The sequence below is a fragment of the Acinonyx jubatus genome, chromosome E3 (genome assembly GCF_027475565.1).
Source record: "Acinonyx jubatus isolate Ajub_Pintada_27869175 chromosome E3, VMU_Ajub_asm_v1.0, whole genome shotgun sequence".
NCBI classification, from domain to species: domain Eukaryota; kingdom Metazoa; phylum Chordata; class Mammalia; order Carnivora; family Felidae; genus Acinonyx; species Acinonyx jubatus.
In genome coordinates, this window is record NC_069398.1 from 5,578,601 (window position 1) to 5,596,134 (window position 17,534).

General features: G+C 46.3%; 1 protein-coding gene across 4 annotated transcripts in view; it reads left to right on the top strand.

Moving 5' to 3' along the window:
• Window positions 1–17,534, top strand: part of SNX29 (sorting nexin 29) — a 496,622-nt gene that overhangs the window by 19,880 nt on the left and 459,208 nt on the right. For all 4 annotated transcript variants that reach the window (XR_008294767.1, XM_027043227.2, XM_053213859.1 and 1 more), the window contains exon 3: window positions 98–150. Coding sequence is in view for 3 of the 4 variants with exons in the window: in XM_027043227.2 (XP_026899028.1) it covers window positions 98–150 (53 nt within the window). In the remaining variant the exon portion in view is untranslated. The remainder of the gene's footprint in view (window positions 1–97; window positions 151–17,534) is intronic.

The window sequence follows — 17,534 nt, forward strand, 5'->3', positions numbered from 1 at the left end:
TGTGTGTCCCATGACCCCGAAGACTTGTGTGGGCTGTCAGTGACGTTTGAGTGTCCCATCCCAGCCGCTAATCTCAGCGGCTTCTTTTTCCGTGCAGTGCCAGATCCGCTTTGGAGGGAGAAAGGAGATCGCCTCGGATTCCGACAGCAGGTAAACGTGTCGCTTCTAAAACCATCTACTGTCAAGACCAAAAAGGCGGCCAGAGCTGAGTCGCTTCTGTGTTGTCTCTGCAGCCGAGAGGTGCGGTGATTCAGCTTGGGTAAGCTGTGGACCACCTACGCAGTGACGGCTCGTGTCGCGTATTCGCGGCTTCCTGTACTACTCCTGGTAGTCCATTCTGAGGGAATTGTTTGAAATACCTTTCTGCATAAGGTTATCTTCAGGGTAATTGATAATGACGGCAAGTCAGAAATCTAAGCAGAGCATCAGTAGAACAGAATGTCACATAGCCATGAAATTGACGTCCACACAGCGTTGACTTGAAGCAGAGAAATGCACATGTAGTAATTTACATTTTATGTAGTTAAAACAAAAAGACCAGGATATAAAGTTATGTCGATGCAGAGTGATGCTAGCTATGTTAAACCACCACTCTGGCGAAGAACATACCAGAATGTGAACACAGGTAATCCTGGGTCTAAGAATACTGGGGATCTTTATACTTTCTGTTGGTCTTCATATTTTATACTGTGATTGCTTGTTTCCTTTATATATATATAAAAAAGAAGCCCCAAAATTGGCATTGACTTTCCTGACCCGGGAAGGACTGACATAATTGTGTAAGCTTCTCACATTGCCTGGGAGGAGATGGGAATGTTTTGGCAAAGGTAAGAGACACACAGGCATTTGCTTTGTGAAGTCATTCAGTGATTCATGGTGGCGGGAGGAACATTCCCGCAAAGGAAGGGAAATGAGGGAACTCGCTTGCCGGTGCTCATGTCATTCCGGAGACTGGCCGTGGCCCGGCCCACTCACCCCAGCCCGCCCAGCAGAGCCCGTTCCTGGTCTGTCCTTTCAGACCCATGTCTGTGACACACTTTACCAGCCGGAGCAAAGCGCATAGCGCCACATTGTCATAGAGCTGCAGGGACTATTTGAAACTGGCGCAGATTTAACACTGTATCCCTCCCGTATCCTGTCTCTCCTTCACCTGGTTTTTCTCCCTGGCACTTACCACCAGCTGACAGCCTGTATGTTAGGCTTGTTTATTTTGTTGGTTTCTGTCTCTGGGTGTTGTCATGTCAGCTTTGTGCAGACAGGGATGTTTGCTGTCTTGATCACTGATGTAAGTCTGGTGCCTGGAAGCGTGTAGAAGGTGCTTAGGAAAGACCCGTCAGGGTGAGCGACTGGGTGAGCGCGTGCACGGCATCGTATCGTAGTCAGCTGTTTAATCTGTGGCACCACGAGGCTTGTGAGCTTTGAGGGCCGAGGGGCGACTCCTCTAGTGTGTATCTCTCTCTTTTGCACAGACATTTTGTGCCTGTCGCACATGTGGTTGTTAGTATGTGGTTGTGGCATCAGATCATTAGACTGATTTATTGTTTCAGTTCTCTTTTGTTTCAGTAGATGAAATTATTATTATTACAGAACTTGCCATGTTGCATTGTAATAACTGGTTTATGAATGCTTTTGTGCCTTGACTGTGAACATGGAGACAGCAGGCAGGCCCTGGGTCCTGACCTCTCTCCTTCCCAGCGGAGTACTCATAAGCAGTAAGTAAAACGGACGTAAATCTGTAGGTGTTTGCTGGAAGATAAAATAGCCATGGAAAGTGCCAGAGCAAAAGCTTTATCCTTAAGAGTATAAAAGCTGTATCCTTACTGAGATTTTTATTTACTTACTTGTCAGTGTCTGTTTCTGTTTCATTGGTCTTTTTGTCTGTCCTTCCACCCCGTATCATACAGTTTTAATAAGTGTAAACATAGAATAATTCTTTTTTTTTTTATGATTTGCATTCTACAGTTGTTCTTGAGGCTCTACTATGGGGCCTGGCCTTGGTCAGCACGGGGGTCCTGATTTGGGGACACAAGGTCCACCTGCATCAGAATCATCTGGGAGGCTCGTTCATTAATGATGCAATTCTCTCTCCCATCCTAGACCAGCTGCACATATGCGTGTGAGTGCGTGTGCATGCATGTGTGTGGATGGGTGAGGGGTGTGTGCTCAGGACTTCTCCATCACTTTTTTATTTTCGTAATTATCCTGTTCTTTTCTTGAGAGAGACAATCCATCTCTAAATGTTAAATGAATGTGTTCTTATATAATGGAATATACTCCTAAAGTTTTTAGTAGGTAAAATATTACGTTTCATAGAAGCTAGAAAGTTAATTCCTTCAATGAGAGCTGTGGTTTATGGCTAAAAGGAGGGTGCTGCTTTATGTGAATAATAATGGTTACTGCTTATTTATTTGGAGAGGGGGAGAGAGAGAGAGAGAGAGAGAGAGAGAGTGAGTGAGTGTGTGCCTGCATGCACACACATGGCAGAGGAGCAGAGAGAAGCAGAGACCGAATCCCTGGCAGGCTCCACCCCATCAGCACAGAGCCCGATGGGGGGCTTGAACTCACAAACTGTGAGATGGTGACCTGAGCTGAGATCAAGAGTCAGATGCTTAACCAACTGCGCCATCCAGGTGCCCCGATAGTTACTGCTTCTCACGTCTCTGGCCACTCCTTGTGCATGTTGACGCTTAGTCTCCTACACAGTGTCTGGAGTGGTGGTGTTATTCCTTCTTCACGGACGAGAAAACAGACTCAGTCAAGTAGAGTAATGCAGCCAAGGTTAGACATCTGAGAAAGTTAGAGTTGAAAGTGGGACCCTAGTTTCTTGGGCTCCAAAGTCCGTCCTTCCCATGTTAGGCTACAATTAGTGATTATGTTGATTTTGAAGCTGTGTTTAAAAAAAATTGTTTTGGAGGAGACTATAGATGCTGGAGAGGATGTGGAGAAACGGGAACCCTCTTGCACTGTTGGTGGGAATGCAAATTGGTGCAGCCGCTCTGGAAAGCAGTGTGGAGGTTCCTCAGAAAATTAAAAACAGACCTACCCTATGACCCAGCAATAGCACTGCTAGGAATTTATCCAAGGGATACAGGAGTACTGATGCATAGGGGCACTTGTACCCCAATGTTTAGAGCAGCACTCTCAACAATAGCCAAATTATGGAAAGAGCCTAAATGTCCATCAACTGATGAATGGATAAAGAAATTGTGGTTTATATACACAATGGAGTACTACGTGGCAATGAGAAAGAATGAAATATGGCCCTTTGTAGCAACGTGGATGGAACTGTAGAGTGTGAGGCTAAGTGAAATAAGCCATACGGAGAAAGACAGATACCATATGGTTTCACTCTTATGTGGATCCTGAGAAACTTAACAGGAACCCATGGGGGAGGGGAAGGAAAAAAAAAAAAAGAGGTTAGAGTGGGAGAGAGCCAAAGCATAAGAGACTGTTAAAAACTGAGAACAAACTGAGGGTTGATGGGGGGTGGGGAGTGGGGGTGGGTGATGGGTATTGAGGAGGGCACCTTTTGGGATGAGCACTGGGTGTTGTATGGAAACCAATTTGACAATAAATTTCATATATATATATATATAAAAAATTGTTTTGGGGCGCCTGAGTAGCTCGGTTGGTTAAGCATCCGACTGTGGCTCAGGTCATGATTTCACAGTTCGTGAGTTCTAGCCCCGCGTCGGGCTCTGTGCTGACAGCTTGGAGCCTGGAGCCTGCTTTGGATTCTGTGTCTCCCTCTTTCTCTGCCCCTTTGCTGCTCACGGCCTGTCTCTCAAAAATAAACATTAAAAAAATTGTTTTTCCCCCAAGACTCAGAGTCTCGGTCTTATCTTTGCAATATGTTTGGGTAGAGGTGGCACCACCTTCATACAGGAAAGGCCACATCATTGTCCTTATATTGTGACAAAGCTTAACCTTGCAGTTAAGAACATTTTGTTGTGGAGTCTGGAAAGATAGATGAGTCCCCTTTCTTCTTCACCCGACAAATGGCCCAGCACCAGGGGTCACCTCGCACGTATTCACTGCTTTCCAGCTCCCCGCGATCACCCTGTCCCGGTCACCACACCCCCCATAGGATGGCTGCCGTCGACTGACTCCCTTCCTTTTTGTCCTGCTTCCTCTGCACAGAGAGACTTACGAAGAATGCAGTGGCTGTCCCTTCACTCTGCCACAGAGAACCTTCGCTCTTTGGAAAAAGACTCGCATCCCTGATACAGTCGGGCTCTTTGCTCCAGCTACTCCGGCCTGGCCTTTTCTGGTTTTGTTTTGCTTTGTTTGTTTTCAAAGTCTTTGAATAATTGTCGGGGACGTCTTCAGTTCTTCCCCTGCCCCACCAGACCCCGAAGTCCCAATTATCTGGAGCTATCTTCCTTGCTCTGTACCATGAATCTGCACGCTTTCTGCGAGGGGTTGTCCTGTGTGACCCCTGCTCAATACTGTCAGAGTCTAGAAATCTCTGTTTCACATTACGCGTTGGTACGAGGGATTGATTACGTTTATCTGTTCAGCTGCATGACAAGCTGGAAATAAACCTATTTTGCGCACACTGTGTCCACAGTGCCTGGCACATAGTAAGTGCTCAATAAATATTTATTGGATCACTCATTTGTTCAGCAGTTAGTTGCTGACTGCTTAGCTGGTGTCAGGTTCTGTGCTGGACACGGGGCCTTCTCAAGTATTTCAGGAGTGTTTCTACCCTTCAGGTGACTTTCTTTCTACTGGGGAAGATAGCCCAGTGAGGCAGTGATTACAGAACGTGACTTGAGGGCTATGTCTAGGAGGTTGGGGATGTGCCCTGGGCAGGCTGGCGGGAGAGAGCTCTGGCTCTCACTGCCTGGCTTCGAGTCTGGCTCTTCCCCTTTGCGGTTGAGCCACCTGCCTAACTTCTCAGAGCCCAAGAATTAGGTCTACTGTGATATCTTGATTTAAACAGGAAACATATTTGTTCTTTGCCGTTCTTGGCCTTGAGCTGTAAAACCCCTGGAATTTCCAAAGTGATGAGAGCCATGAAGGTGTCTTCTGTTATGTGAATACAGTGACTTTTAGAAAGTCCCAAAGGTTGGGGGCTGGTGGCCAGGAGAACCAGCCACGCTATTAGAGGGTTGGAACTTTCTTTCCCAGCAGCCCCCCCCCCCCCCCCCGGGGAGAGGTGAGGAGCTGGAGGTGGAGTTCAGTTGCCAGCTCCTGGTGATTTAATCAGTTGTGCCTATGTCATGAAATCTTCATATAAACCCAAAAGGATGGGGTCCCGAGAGCTCCTGTGTTGATGAGCACACAGGGGTGCAGGGAGAGAGGTGCTCCTGAGGAGGGCACGGAAGTTGCGTGTTCTCTTCCTTTACCTGGCCCCACGCAGCCCTCCCCCCGGCTGTTCCTGAGTTCACATCATCCTCTTATAATAAGCCGGTTATCTAGTAAGTAAAATGTTTCTCTGAGTTCTGTGAGTCGCTGTGGCAAATTCATCTAACCCACGGAGGAGGTCGTGGGAATGTTTGAGATACACAGCCGGTCAGGCAGAAGTACAGGTGACAGCCTGGGCTTGTGACCGGGGTTGGGGGGGGGGGGCGGGGGGATGTGTGGCGTCTCATAGAACTGAGAACCTTGTTCTGAATAGTACTAATTCACGATAGCCACACTTTTGGTTTCGTGGAGGAAAGCTCTATTAATTATGAGGGAAAGGGAATATAAGCAATTCAACAATTCCAGTAAACATAAAGAGGGAGAAAAATACAGAGAAGAACAGAGAAGGCTAAATTCATCAAATCGGGTACTCACAACATCCAGCCTTCTGGCTGGGGGAGCCCAGCGGCGAGCAGCCCCGTTGGAGTCCCAATGGAGCATCCTGAGCAGAGCGCCCTCCCCTCAGGTGGGACTTCCGACTAAGTCTTCCCACCGGGGCAACATATACACTTACCCATATGTGATTTATTAAGTCTGCCTGAGTGCGGTCCTGAGCAAGCCGTTTTTTCCTCTGTTTCTCTTATTGTATCTCACAATCTCTGGAGCCCGGGTGTGTGCATATATCTCTGCCCTCCCTGATCCCTCCCTGATCCCTTCCAGGAGGTGAGGCGAATTAATTCTTCTTGGCGTCGGGGACAGAAGGGCCAGTTCTGATCCTGAGCCCGGATACGGAGCACAAGCCGACTAGTAAGCCCCCCATGACTGTGTGTGTGCGGCTCTGGGCGGAAATGCACGACAGGCCACACCAACAGCTTCTTTGCAGAACAGACCTTCACCTGTGGGGTCTCTAATGTTGTCTCCAGGTGGAAAATGTCCGAATTGAGTTGAGGTGTAGGACACCCAGCTGGTGTCAGAGAATCGCTTGGTGGTGTGGGGAAAATGCACACATCTGAAAAGGTGGTCAGAATTAGAGCTGCCCTGCCATTTGGGAGGATTAAGTCAGATACTGTGTGTAAAAGTGCCAGACATGTCGGAGTGTTAATTTCACTCCATACGGAGTGAAGTCTGGTGGGGACGGTCCTCACTCAGCTGGGACTCCTGCCATGCTGTCTACTGATGCAGGCACCAGTCTGCAGATGGAAGGGAAGGGCAAATGTGTATTAGCGAGACTTTTTGATGTTCCCGAAGGTGGAAGATTTCTTTCCACATAACTCTGGGTACAGTTCTCAGACCCCACGTCCTGAGACGTGTCTCTTCTGTGTCATTCTCCTATAGAAAACTGAGAACAAGTGACTACTAAGATATAATGGATAGTTGGAAGGGATCTTCTCTTAAAAGGCCAAGTGTTACCTTTGAAGGCCATTGAAAATTGACTGTCGTAGGTAAAGTTCTGGGCATGACTGTGAGTGTTGGCTTAGGGTCATAGCCAGATTCCAGTTGGTTGGACGAACACCAGTAGGAACTTTTTTTTTTTAACGTTTATTTATTTTTGAGAGAGAGAGAGACAGAGCATGAACAGGGGAGGGTCAGAGAGAGAGAGAGACACACACAGAATCTGGAACAGGCTCCAGGCTCGGAGCTGTCAGCACAGAGCCCGACGCGGGGCTTGAACTCACGGACCGTGAGATCATGACCTGAGCCGAAGTCGGACGCCCAACTGACCGAGCCACCCAGGCGCCCCACCAGTAGGAACTTTTGAAAGGCTGGCACACAGCTGTATCTGCCAAGACTCTTGGGCAACAAGCAACAGGAATCTCCAGCTAAGGATGTTGTGGGCTTGTAGAATTGATGGAAGGCCGGGTTTGGAGATGGGAAGGAGTCAAGACAACTTTGGAAGGCTCCTGTGCTGGACACAGGGGCCCAGAGGTGTCTCTTAGCAGGAATGCTGGTCCAGTTAAGGTGCCGCTGCCAGAGTGACTCTCATTCTGGTCAAGATTGAAGGTCTAGGGAGGAAACACCTGACTGGCCAGTCTCAGTCTCAGGTCACGTGACCACCTGCTCGCCACCAGCAGAAGGATTTGGCTGAAGGAGCTTCCTGGGAGCCCGCTGGCTTGTGTAGTGCGAGGTGTTTCCTCGGGTCACCATCCCAAGACAGGATCCAGTGAGGCAGAAGTAAACTTTCAAGTGAAATCTGGGTGCTGTTATGAAGGTGGCTGTTATGAATGAACACAGGGTGGCCATAATGCCCACCAGTTGTCCCCTGTTGCTGCTGTATTGTAGTGATAGGCTTTCTTGTGACAATACCATGCGGTTTAAAAATGTTCGTGTCTAGGGGCACCTGTGTGGCTCAGTCGGTTAAGCAGCAAACTTGGGCTCGGGTCATGATCTCGCAGTTCACAAGTTGGAGCCCCGTATCCGGCTCTGTGCTGACAGCTCAGAGCCTGGAGCCTGCTGTGGATTCTGTGTCTCCCTCTCTCTGCCCCTCCCCTCCTTGTCCTCGGTCTCTCTCTCTCTCTCTCTCTCTCTCTCTCTCAAAAGATTAAATAAACATTAAAAAATAAACAAAAAATAAAAATGTTCATGTCTATGTGATTGGTGTCCTTTGATCCTTGCAATGACCCTGAGGGGTAGGCAAGCAGGAGCAGGGAAATTTCCCTGCTCTTACAGCTGTAAAACCTTGGAGGCTGGTCATGTTTGTAGCATTGACTTTGTATCTAGTACCCATTGGTGCTGGAGCATGCACTTTGGTTAGGTGGGTCACGTGGTTTGTAGGTAGTGAACAGGATTGGAGACAGACTTTGATTTCCTACTGTGGTCCTGTTCTCTGACACTATAGCCCCTCGTGGTTTTCCTAACACACCGTTTCCCCAAAAAGTACTTAATGTTAAGTGTTAAATGTCAGGGCATTCAGTTCCCCTCAGCTGCCTAGTGGCTCAGTGTTTCGACTTTTGTTTTCCAGTCTCAGCGATACTGGGGGAGAGACCTGGTTTGGTATTAATGGGAGGTTGAATGAAATGAAATTACTGATACTTGGTCCTTTTGACCTGCGAAGACAACAGTAGCCTACGGTTCAAAGTGTGTCCAGCACAGCCCCCTCCTCCTGTCTAAACAGAGGCTTCAGGCTTAGCCTTCCTCCAGCAGAGCAGCCCAGGGGCTTGCTCTGTGGGGCCCAGTGCTGCAACAGCGATAGAGTTTTCCCTTTTCAAACAGGCGTCTCTCCCCGTGGAAAACAGGAGTCAAACCCAGGACAAGTAAACCAGGCTACCCATGCTCGGATGTAACAAAAGTTGCCCATCTGTTTGTGAATGGCTCAACTGTGGGAAAGAGCGCTGCCCCTGCGCCTTTTGTACACAATGTTATTCTGTTACAGCCAAAATCGCAAAGTGTGAGCGTGTGGGAGGCAGATGTGTTTGATCTTTCGGAGATGACACAGCAAGATGCCACGGGCCTCATGTAAAGCATCAGACACCATGGACATGAAAGGAAATGGCAGGCGAGGCTCCTGGCATGATTTTGTCCTCCGAAAGCCCCCCAGGAGGAAGTGGGGCAGTCAGCAGGCTCCCGAGCACAGCATTTCTCCTCACCCCTTCCTGTTGGAGTTGCGGTCCTGCTCTGTTTGGCCCTCAGAACAAAGACCCATTCTTGTGTTTCATGAAAATTATTCCACGTACTGTCAGTCACGCTGGCCTTGGGAGAGGCTGTAATGTGTGTTTTGAATAGTTTGCCTTCCGGAAATAATGGCCCAAGGACTCAGCAGGCACTGGAAGTCACCTCAAGGGCCAGATACGTTACTGTTCCTCAGAAGCGTCTCCTTCCTCCGTGGAATTACAGAACACCGTCTGGAAGGTGTCCCTTGGAATTAGCAGCAGCGACCCAAACTTGGGGCCGGCAGGATGAGTGTGGGAATTGGAGCTCAGTTTGAATCCTCGTGTCGCCAGTCCCCAGTCATGTTGGACTGTGGGCAAGTTTTGACTTTCTTGTGCCTCAACGTCCTCATCTGTAAATGGGAACAGCAGTAACTTTATCGGCTCAGTAGAGCTCTGAGTCAGTTCATGTGAAGCCGAACAGCTAGTATGTTTCCAGAAATTGTTAGCTATTGTTACTGTCGTTGTAATTTTATGTAAAGTGTCCGGACACTTGGTAAATATTCTCTGGGCAACTGGGTCTCTTTGCCGTGATGGGTGGCAATGGGTTGGCTTTGAGTATTTGTCTCAGAACATTTAGGAAATGTACATTTTTGTGATCCTTTCGGGGAATGTTGTCAGAAGAAGTCGGAGAAAGGAGGGAAGAGTGATTTGTTTTGGTGATTTTTCTTTACCTGTGAAGAGTTAGAAACATTCATGAACTTTTCAGGAAGCTACAAAACAAAACCAGCTGACCTTTGCTGTTCCTTAATGTTATTCTCAGCACAGTTGAAAACTGTCGTAATGGATTCCTCTGGACACTTATGAAACCAAATGGCTTTGTCAGGCATTCCTTTTCTTCTTTTAAAGGTCTTGTTCATCATGTGATTTTTGTCTTCAGTTTGTCATGGGTTTCTTCCCAAGCTATTAGTTTGAGGTGTTGCCTGGATGTTTTAATTCTTCTCATCCTGCAAGAAATCTTGGGGTTCATTAATTGGATTTTCTATCCTCCTATCTTGAGTACTTCATTTCCACTTTGAGGATCTGTAGTAGGTGGTTCCACATTATGTGTGTGTGTGTGTGTGTAAATAATTTTTTTTAACATTTATTTATTTGAGAGAGAGCGAGAGCATGCCCAAGAAGGGGAGGGGCAGAGAGAGAGGGAGACACAAAATCCAAAGCAGGCTCCAGGCTCTGAGCTGTCAGCACAGGGCCCAACACAGAGCTCAAACCCACGAACCGCAAGATCATGACCTGAGCTGGAGTCGGATGCTTAACCGACTGAGCCACCCAGGCGCCCCTGTATATATATATTTTTTCATGTTCTATATTCTTTTATTTTACTGTAGTGATCAAATGAATTGATTTCTTTTTGGAAAAAGATTATTTTTAGCTATAGGGGAACTCTAGGGCATTTAGCAAGTCTGAGCACATTTCCATGTCTGAATATCAATAAATATTTGTATTGTTTATAGCCACTGACAATAGTGCTTGGCCCAGGGGAAACAATATGTAAGCACTGTCATCACCATCACCATCATCATCACTGACCTGATAGCAGAGAGAGGCCATGAGCCTGAAGTCTAAGCTCTGACGTGAGAGGCCCACCCAGCCACAAATCACCAATTACCAGCTGTGTAATTTTGAACTTGATTATCTTCTCTAGGCCTCTGTTGTATCATCCGGAACATCAGATGATAATCATGGTCCCCGCTTCCTTATATATAACAATGTTTGCTTGGCACAGCCAGTAAGAACTTACTAAAACTCAATACATTGTCTCCGTATGACTTGACATACCAGTGTTTGGGCCAATTTGGAAACGAAAGGCTAGAATGATCGCTCATTAATTCCTCTATGCAACAGTTATCTATCGGTAGACTACTGTGTTGGCATTAGGGATGTAAACTGGACGAGATGTTTCTGTGATTGAGTCCAGGAGACGGGCATGTAAATTGTGGACAGTCAAGGAGGCCTGTAGTAACAATTACATTGTATAGACGTGCGAGGTGAGTACTGGGTCTTTAGTGGTCACATGGGTAGAATGGGAATTCCAGCAGCAGGAGTAGCAAGTGCGAAGGTGGAGGCAGGCATGAGCAAAAGCGGGGATTGTGGATGATGTGTTATAGGTGTTGGGAGGTGATCTGGAAAGTCACTAGGTGTTTGAACTTTATCCATTAGAGTATCATTGTTTTTCTTTTTCTTTTTTTTTTTTTAATTTTATTTTATTTTAAGCTTATTTATTTATTTTGAGAGAGAGAGCGAGAGCGAGCGATTGAGCAGGACCTGGGGAGAGGCAGAAAGAGAGGGGGAGAAGAATCCCAAGCATTGTTAGTGCGGAGCCTGACCCGGGGCTCGAACTCCTGTACAGTGAGATCATGACCTTAGGTGAAACCAAGAGTCCATTGCTTAACTGACGAGCCACCCAGGTGCCCCTAAAGTGTTTTTTTTTTTAATGTTTTATTTATTTATTGAGAGGGAGAGCGTAAGTAGGGGAGGGGCAGAAAGAAGGGGGACAGAGGATCCAAAGCGGGCTGTGTGCCGACAGGCTGACAGCAGTGAGCCTGATATGGGGCTCAAACTCATGAACCACCAGATCATGACCTGAGCTGAAGTCAGACGCTTAACTGACTAAGCCACCCTGGTGCCCCTCTCTTTTTTTTTTTTTTTTTTTTTTTAAATTCATTTTGAGAGAGAGAGAGCAGGGGAGGGCCAGAGAGAGGAAGAGAGAGTCCCAAGCAGGCTCCACACTGTCAGCGCAGAGCCCAGTATGGGGCTTGAATTCATGAACTGTGAGATCACGACCTGAGCCAAAATCAAGAGTTGGACGCTTAACTGACTGAACCCCCCCAGGCACCCCAGTTAGTGTATCATTTCTTAGGCTGTGGCTATTTGCATACCATTTTCACAGTTTTTGCCATTTCTCTATACCGTCTGAGCCAGGTGTTGGCTTGTGGTGGAATTTGAAGGCCCTGTCTTATGACTCTGGTCTTGTCCTAAGTAACAGCATCAGTGATATCAAAGACGGACGGCTGGTTATAGATTTTCTTGATGCATTGAAGTGATTAACATAGAAATGTTCATCTGTGTCCCTTCTGAAATTGTGTCATGGACTGTATGCCATGGCAAAGTGTGGCGTGGGTGAGAGAGAAATAAAGGACAATATAGTCAGATCTGCATTTCCCGAGGAGGTGGGGGGATGGGTGGGGTGCGATGGGGCCCGGGGAGCAGGGGACAGGGGGGCTGGGTGGAGGGAGTGCTCTTGGGAGGAGAGACGGAAGGATCGAGAAGCATTGTGACTGAGCCTGAGGTGCTGACTGGACACGGAGGATGAGACGTCCAGTTCTCTGGCTCTAAGGTGCGGCCAGAAATCAGAACAAACTGGTTTTCAATTGTTCCCTTTTGTTTGAAAGCAGGCTTCGGCGTGAAGTTTTCTTTCTCCCAGACTGTGGGTTCCCACCAGGCTTGGAGACCCATGGGCCACTGGCTTAATGTCCCTTCTGTGTCTCATTTCCCATTTATTCCCTCCTTCTGCATCTAGGGACTCTTGTCTCTGTTCTTTTTCCCTTTTAATGTCACCAGCCCCTTCAGCTGATTTCCTTCCCAGCCGCCAGCCCCTGTTCCTGGTTTTGAAACGTCTCTTCTGCCGGGAGAAGCCGGGACAGTGTTTGCTTCTGGAGAGAGCTGGAGGTCTGTCCACCCCAGAGAAGACAGATCCTGTGTTGGTGTTAGTAACTTGTGAAAATGGTCAGAAATTATGATTTAACCCATTTAAGAGTTGCTCATTGTTTTGATTTCTCGCTCTTCTGGTAGAACATACATTTGATTTTTTTAATTTCTTTTTACACCCTCAAACGTTCACACTTGACACTGTCTTGAAAACTATTGCCTTGTGAGTTTTCGCCCTTACCAGGCTTGCATTCTTTTTTCTGGTTCTGTGTCAGCTTTTTTTTTGCTCTCTTTTTTACTCCCTTCCCTCCCTCTGGGTGCCTTGTGTTCATGACCGAGATTTATTTGTTCTGCGGTTTTCTCCATGTTCTCAGAATTTTTACAAATAAAACACAGGTTTTATTGCTATTGTTTTACGAAAATTGAATCATATGTAACGTTCTGCTTCTGCATTTTCTCTCTTGGCCGAACCCTTTCCAAGTTACGGCTACCTTTCCAAGTTACGGTTCCAATAATCGTTCTGATTATTTTTAGTTTTTAATTCTACTAGTTTTTATTTTTTTTAAAGTTTATTTATTTATTTTTGAAAGAGAGCGAGTGAGCGAGCAGGGAAGGGGCAGAGAGAGAGGGAGAGAGAATCCCAAGCAGGCTGCACACTGTCAGTGTGGAGCCTGATGCAGGACTCAAACTCCTGTACCATGAGAATATGACTTGAGCTGAAATCAAGAGTCAGGTGCTTCACCAGCTGAGCCACCCAGGTTCCCCTTGAGCATCTTTTCTTTTTCTTCTTTTTAAAAAAAAAATTTTTTTTTTAACATCTATGTACTTTTGAGGGACAGAGAGAGACAGAGCATGAGCCAGAAAGGGGCAGAGAGAGAGGGAGACACAGAATCTGAAGCAGGCTCCAGGCTCTGAGCTGTCAGCTCAGCTTGAGCAGAGCTTGAGCTTGTGAACCACAAGATCATGACCTGAGCCAAAGCCAGACACTTAACCAACTGAGCCACCCAGGTGCCCCTCTTTTTCTTCTTTTGAGAGAGAGAGAGAGAGAGAGAGAGAGAGAGTACGAGTGAGCAAGGGGCAGAGAGGGAGAGAGAGAGAGAATCTCAGGAGGGCAGAGGATGATGAATCCTGAAGTGGGGCTGGAACTCAAGAACCGTGAGATCATGACCTGAGCCAAACTCGGATCCTTAAGTGACTGAGCCACCCAGGTGCCCCTGCAGTATTTTTTATTTGTGGGTTAGAAACACTTTTTAAAATCTTTTTGTAGATCTTCTTTTTTTTGCTTAACATTATCATCTAAACTTAAAAAGAAATGTATTTCAAGTTCTCTATAAGCATTTAAAATAGTAGTACACTTTTTCCTCATCATAACTTTTAAGTCATATTTCTTCATTTGTTGTAGCTCAAGGTAGCAATATTTCTGGTTTTTGAGATAAGAATATTTCTTTAATGCTTATTTTGGAAAGAAGCTAAGTTCAGGAAAACATAAAGGCAAGAAAGACATCAGCAGTAATTCTCTTACGAAGTGGCTCTTAATTTTTTTCACCTAATTCCCTTTAGGATTTTTTTTTAGCATGCTTGAGAGCATACTTAGTATGTAGTTTTTTAAAAAAAAAATTTTTTTTTAACTTTTTTTTAAATTTATTTTTGAGACAGAGAGAGACACAGCATGAACGGGGGAGGGGCAGAGAGAGAGGGAGACACAGAATCAGAAGCAGGCTCCAGGCTCTGAGCCATCAGCCCAGAGCCTGACGCGGGGCTCGAACTCACCGACCGCGAGATCGTGACCTGAGCCGAAGTCGGACGCTTAACCGACTGAGCCACCCAGGCGCCCCAGTATGTAGTTTTATATCCCGCTTACTTTTCATTTTATATTTTAAACCTGTGAGTCTTCACTAGAAGCTCTTGGTATGAGTTTTAAGGGCTAAATGGCATTTGATGATATGCTCTGTTACTGTTCATTCAACTAGTTCCCAGTGTCATCTCGTTAGGTGTTTTTTAACTTTCCACAGGTGCAGATAATGTTGTTTCGAATATTTTCATTTGTAAATCTTTATCCGACTTGTAGATGGCAGTGGGGGACTGGTCTTTGCCAGTGAAATTCACAGGCTACAGGATGTGCCCTTTGGAAAAGTTAGTTCATTAGGCACAAATACAGAGCATAGCCGCTGCAAATGGTTGTCATGTCACGGCCTTGCCTTAGCAAGGCTGGTGTGATCGTGCTGCCTTAAATCTGGCACAGGGCTGATGCTGTTAATTGCCTGATTTTTAGGGGTACAGTTGACTCCACTCCAGGTGACATTGGAGCTTTCCACATGAGGATAATCCAGTCTATTTTCATAACTGTACTTGGTTTTCTCCAAAAGGTTCCTCTAACACGTGAAAGGAGCGCTTTGAAATGTGCCCTCCTTCATAAGGTTACTTTTATTGTTGATCCTGTCTGTTGTTCTAACGTTTGCCATAAAAAAGTAGAGGATTCTTAAGAATCTTACTGTAGATTGATGTGGCAGGTTAAGGAGTCTTGAAATACAGGTCGCAGCTTGCAGAATTTCAGCAGTAAACTAGTTAAGCTCATGCCGTGTCCCCCTGTGCTGGTGGTAGATAACTTTCACATTCAGCCGGAGCAGGCTATTTGATTTTCCATACATGAACTCCTTTATCAAGCTTTACTGAGCACCTTGAGGACCATTTTTTTTTTCTTTTTAAATAGCTTTTTTTGAGTCTAATACACATACCATACAAATCTACCTCTTGTAAGGGTGCAATGCACTGATTTTTTTTTTTCAGTACTTTTATAGAGTTGTGCAACCATTAACCACAATATAGTTTTAGGACATTTTCATCGTGCCAAAGTTTCCTCCTGTGCCAATTTATAGTTAACCCCTGATTCCAGCGTTAGGCAACCACGGATTGACTTTTGGTTTGTATGTATTTACCTTTTCTCAGCGTTTCATGGAATCCTGCGCTGTGTAGCCTTTTGGGTCTGACTTCTTTCCCTTAGCATAGTGTTTCCAAGGCTCATCTTCGTGGTAGTGTCAGTTTTTCACCCCTGTAGGGGGTGCTGAGCAGTGTTCTGTATCGATACACCACAGTCAATGTATCTCTTCATCTGGTAAACAGTTGTATGTGTAAACACTTGAAGTGATTTTTTTTTTGACTAGTGCTTTTTACTTAAATTTCTTTTAATGTTTCATTTATTTTTGAGAGAGAGAGATAGAGCATCAGTAGGGGAGGGGCAGAGAGAGAGGGAGACACAGAGTCCGAAGCAGGCTCTGAGCCCTGAGCATCAGCACAGAGTCCAGTGTGGGGATTGAACTCACGAACCACGAGATCATGACCTGAACTGAAGTTGGATGCTTAACTGAGCCACCCAGGTGCCCCTAAATTAAAAAAATTTTTTTTTCTTAAAGAGAGAGTGGGAGTGGGGGAGAGAGGCAGAGAGAGGGAGAGAGATGGAGAGAGAGAGAATCCCAAGCGGGTTCCATGCTTAGTGTGTAGCCTGATGTGGGGCTCAGTTCCATGACTCTGGGATCATGACCTGAGCCGAAATCAAGAGTCGGATGCTGGGGCACTCGGGTGGCTCAGTTGGTTGGGCGACTGACTTTGGCTCAGGGCATGATCTCACCGTTTTGTGGGTTCAAGCCCCATGTCAGCCTCTGTGCTGACAGCTCAGAGCCTGAAGCCTGTTTCAGATTCTGTGTCTTCCTCTCTCTGCGCCTCCCCTGCTCACCCTCTGTATCTCTCTGTCTCTCAATAATAAATAAATGTTAAAAAAAAAAAAGTCGGATGCTCAACTGAATGAGTCACTCAGGTGCCTCTTGATTGGTGATTTTAAAAATATGAAAACAGGGAGACTCTTAAATATGGAGAACAGAGGGTTACTGGAGGGGTTGTTGTTACTGGAGGGGTTGTTGGGGGGGATGGGCTAAATGGGTAAGGGACATTAAGGAATCTACTCCTGAAACCATTGTTGCACTATGTGCTAACTAATTTGGATGTAAATTAAAAAAAAATCAATTAAAAAAATGAAAACAGGGGTGCCTGGGTGGCTCAGTCAGTTAAGTGTCTGACTTTGGCTTAGGTCTTGATATCACAGTTTGTGAGTTCAATCCCCACGTTGGGTTCTGTGCTGACAGCTCAGAGCCTGGAACCTGCTTCGGATTCTGTGTCTCCCTCTCTCTCTGCACCCCCTGCCCCTACTTGCACTCTTCCTCTCAAAAATAAACATTAAAAAAATTTTAAAAATATGAAAACATTTGCTTGTTAAGCCCCCCCGCTTAATTAAAAACATGCCCAATTCACTGACTTACATTAGAAGTTGGATGTGATGAAATGCCATGGAGGCAGCCAGCCCACCACAGTGATGCCAGAAAGCATTTAGCAGAGAGCATTCTGGGAAATAGGAGAGACCAAGCTGAGAAAATGAAGAGCCCCGCTCAAGCAGGTGCCCCTTTGCTATGCAGGAATTATCATAGAAATGAGTAAAGATGAGAAGAAATGGAAGCCTTAGGGTGTGAGGTCATAAATCAGCGCCTGTAGTGTGTCCGCCATGCGTTAACGAGGTAGAGATGGCGTGTGGTTGGACAAGTGTGTTCTGCCTGATTCAACCGACCTGGGCCCGAAATACGAATTGTACAACATCTCCTGAGACGCGTCTCTCGCCTGAATGTGCAAGTCTGTATTCTGAGTCCCCCAGGGGAGGCACCATTTTGGCCACGGTTACCACACTTGTGCTACATACTGGGACAGGCATTGTGCTACACACTGGGACACTGAAGATGCATGAGGCATGATCCCTGGTGTCTGGGAGCTCAAGTTAGCGAGAGGAGACAGCTCTAGGAAGCAGCTCATTAACAGAGAGGTTGGTCAAGTGCCGTACTAGAAAGAAGCTCA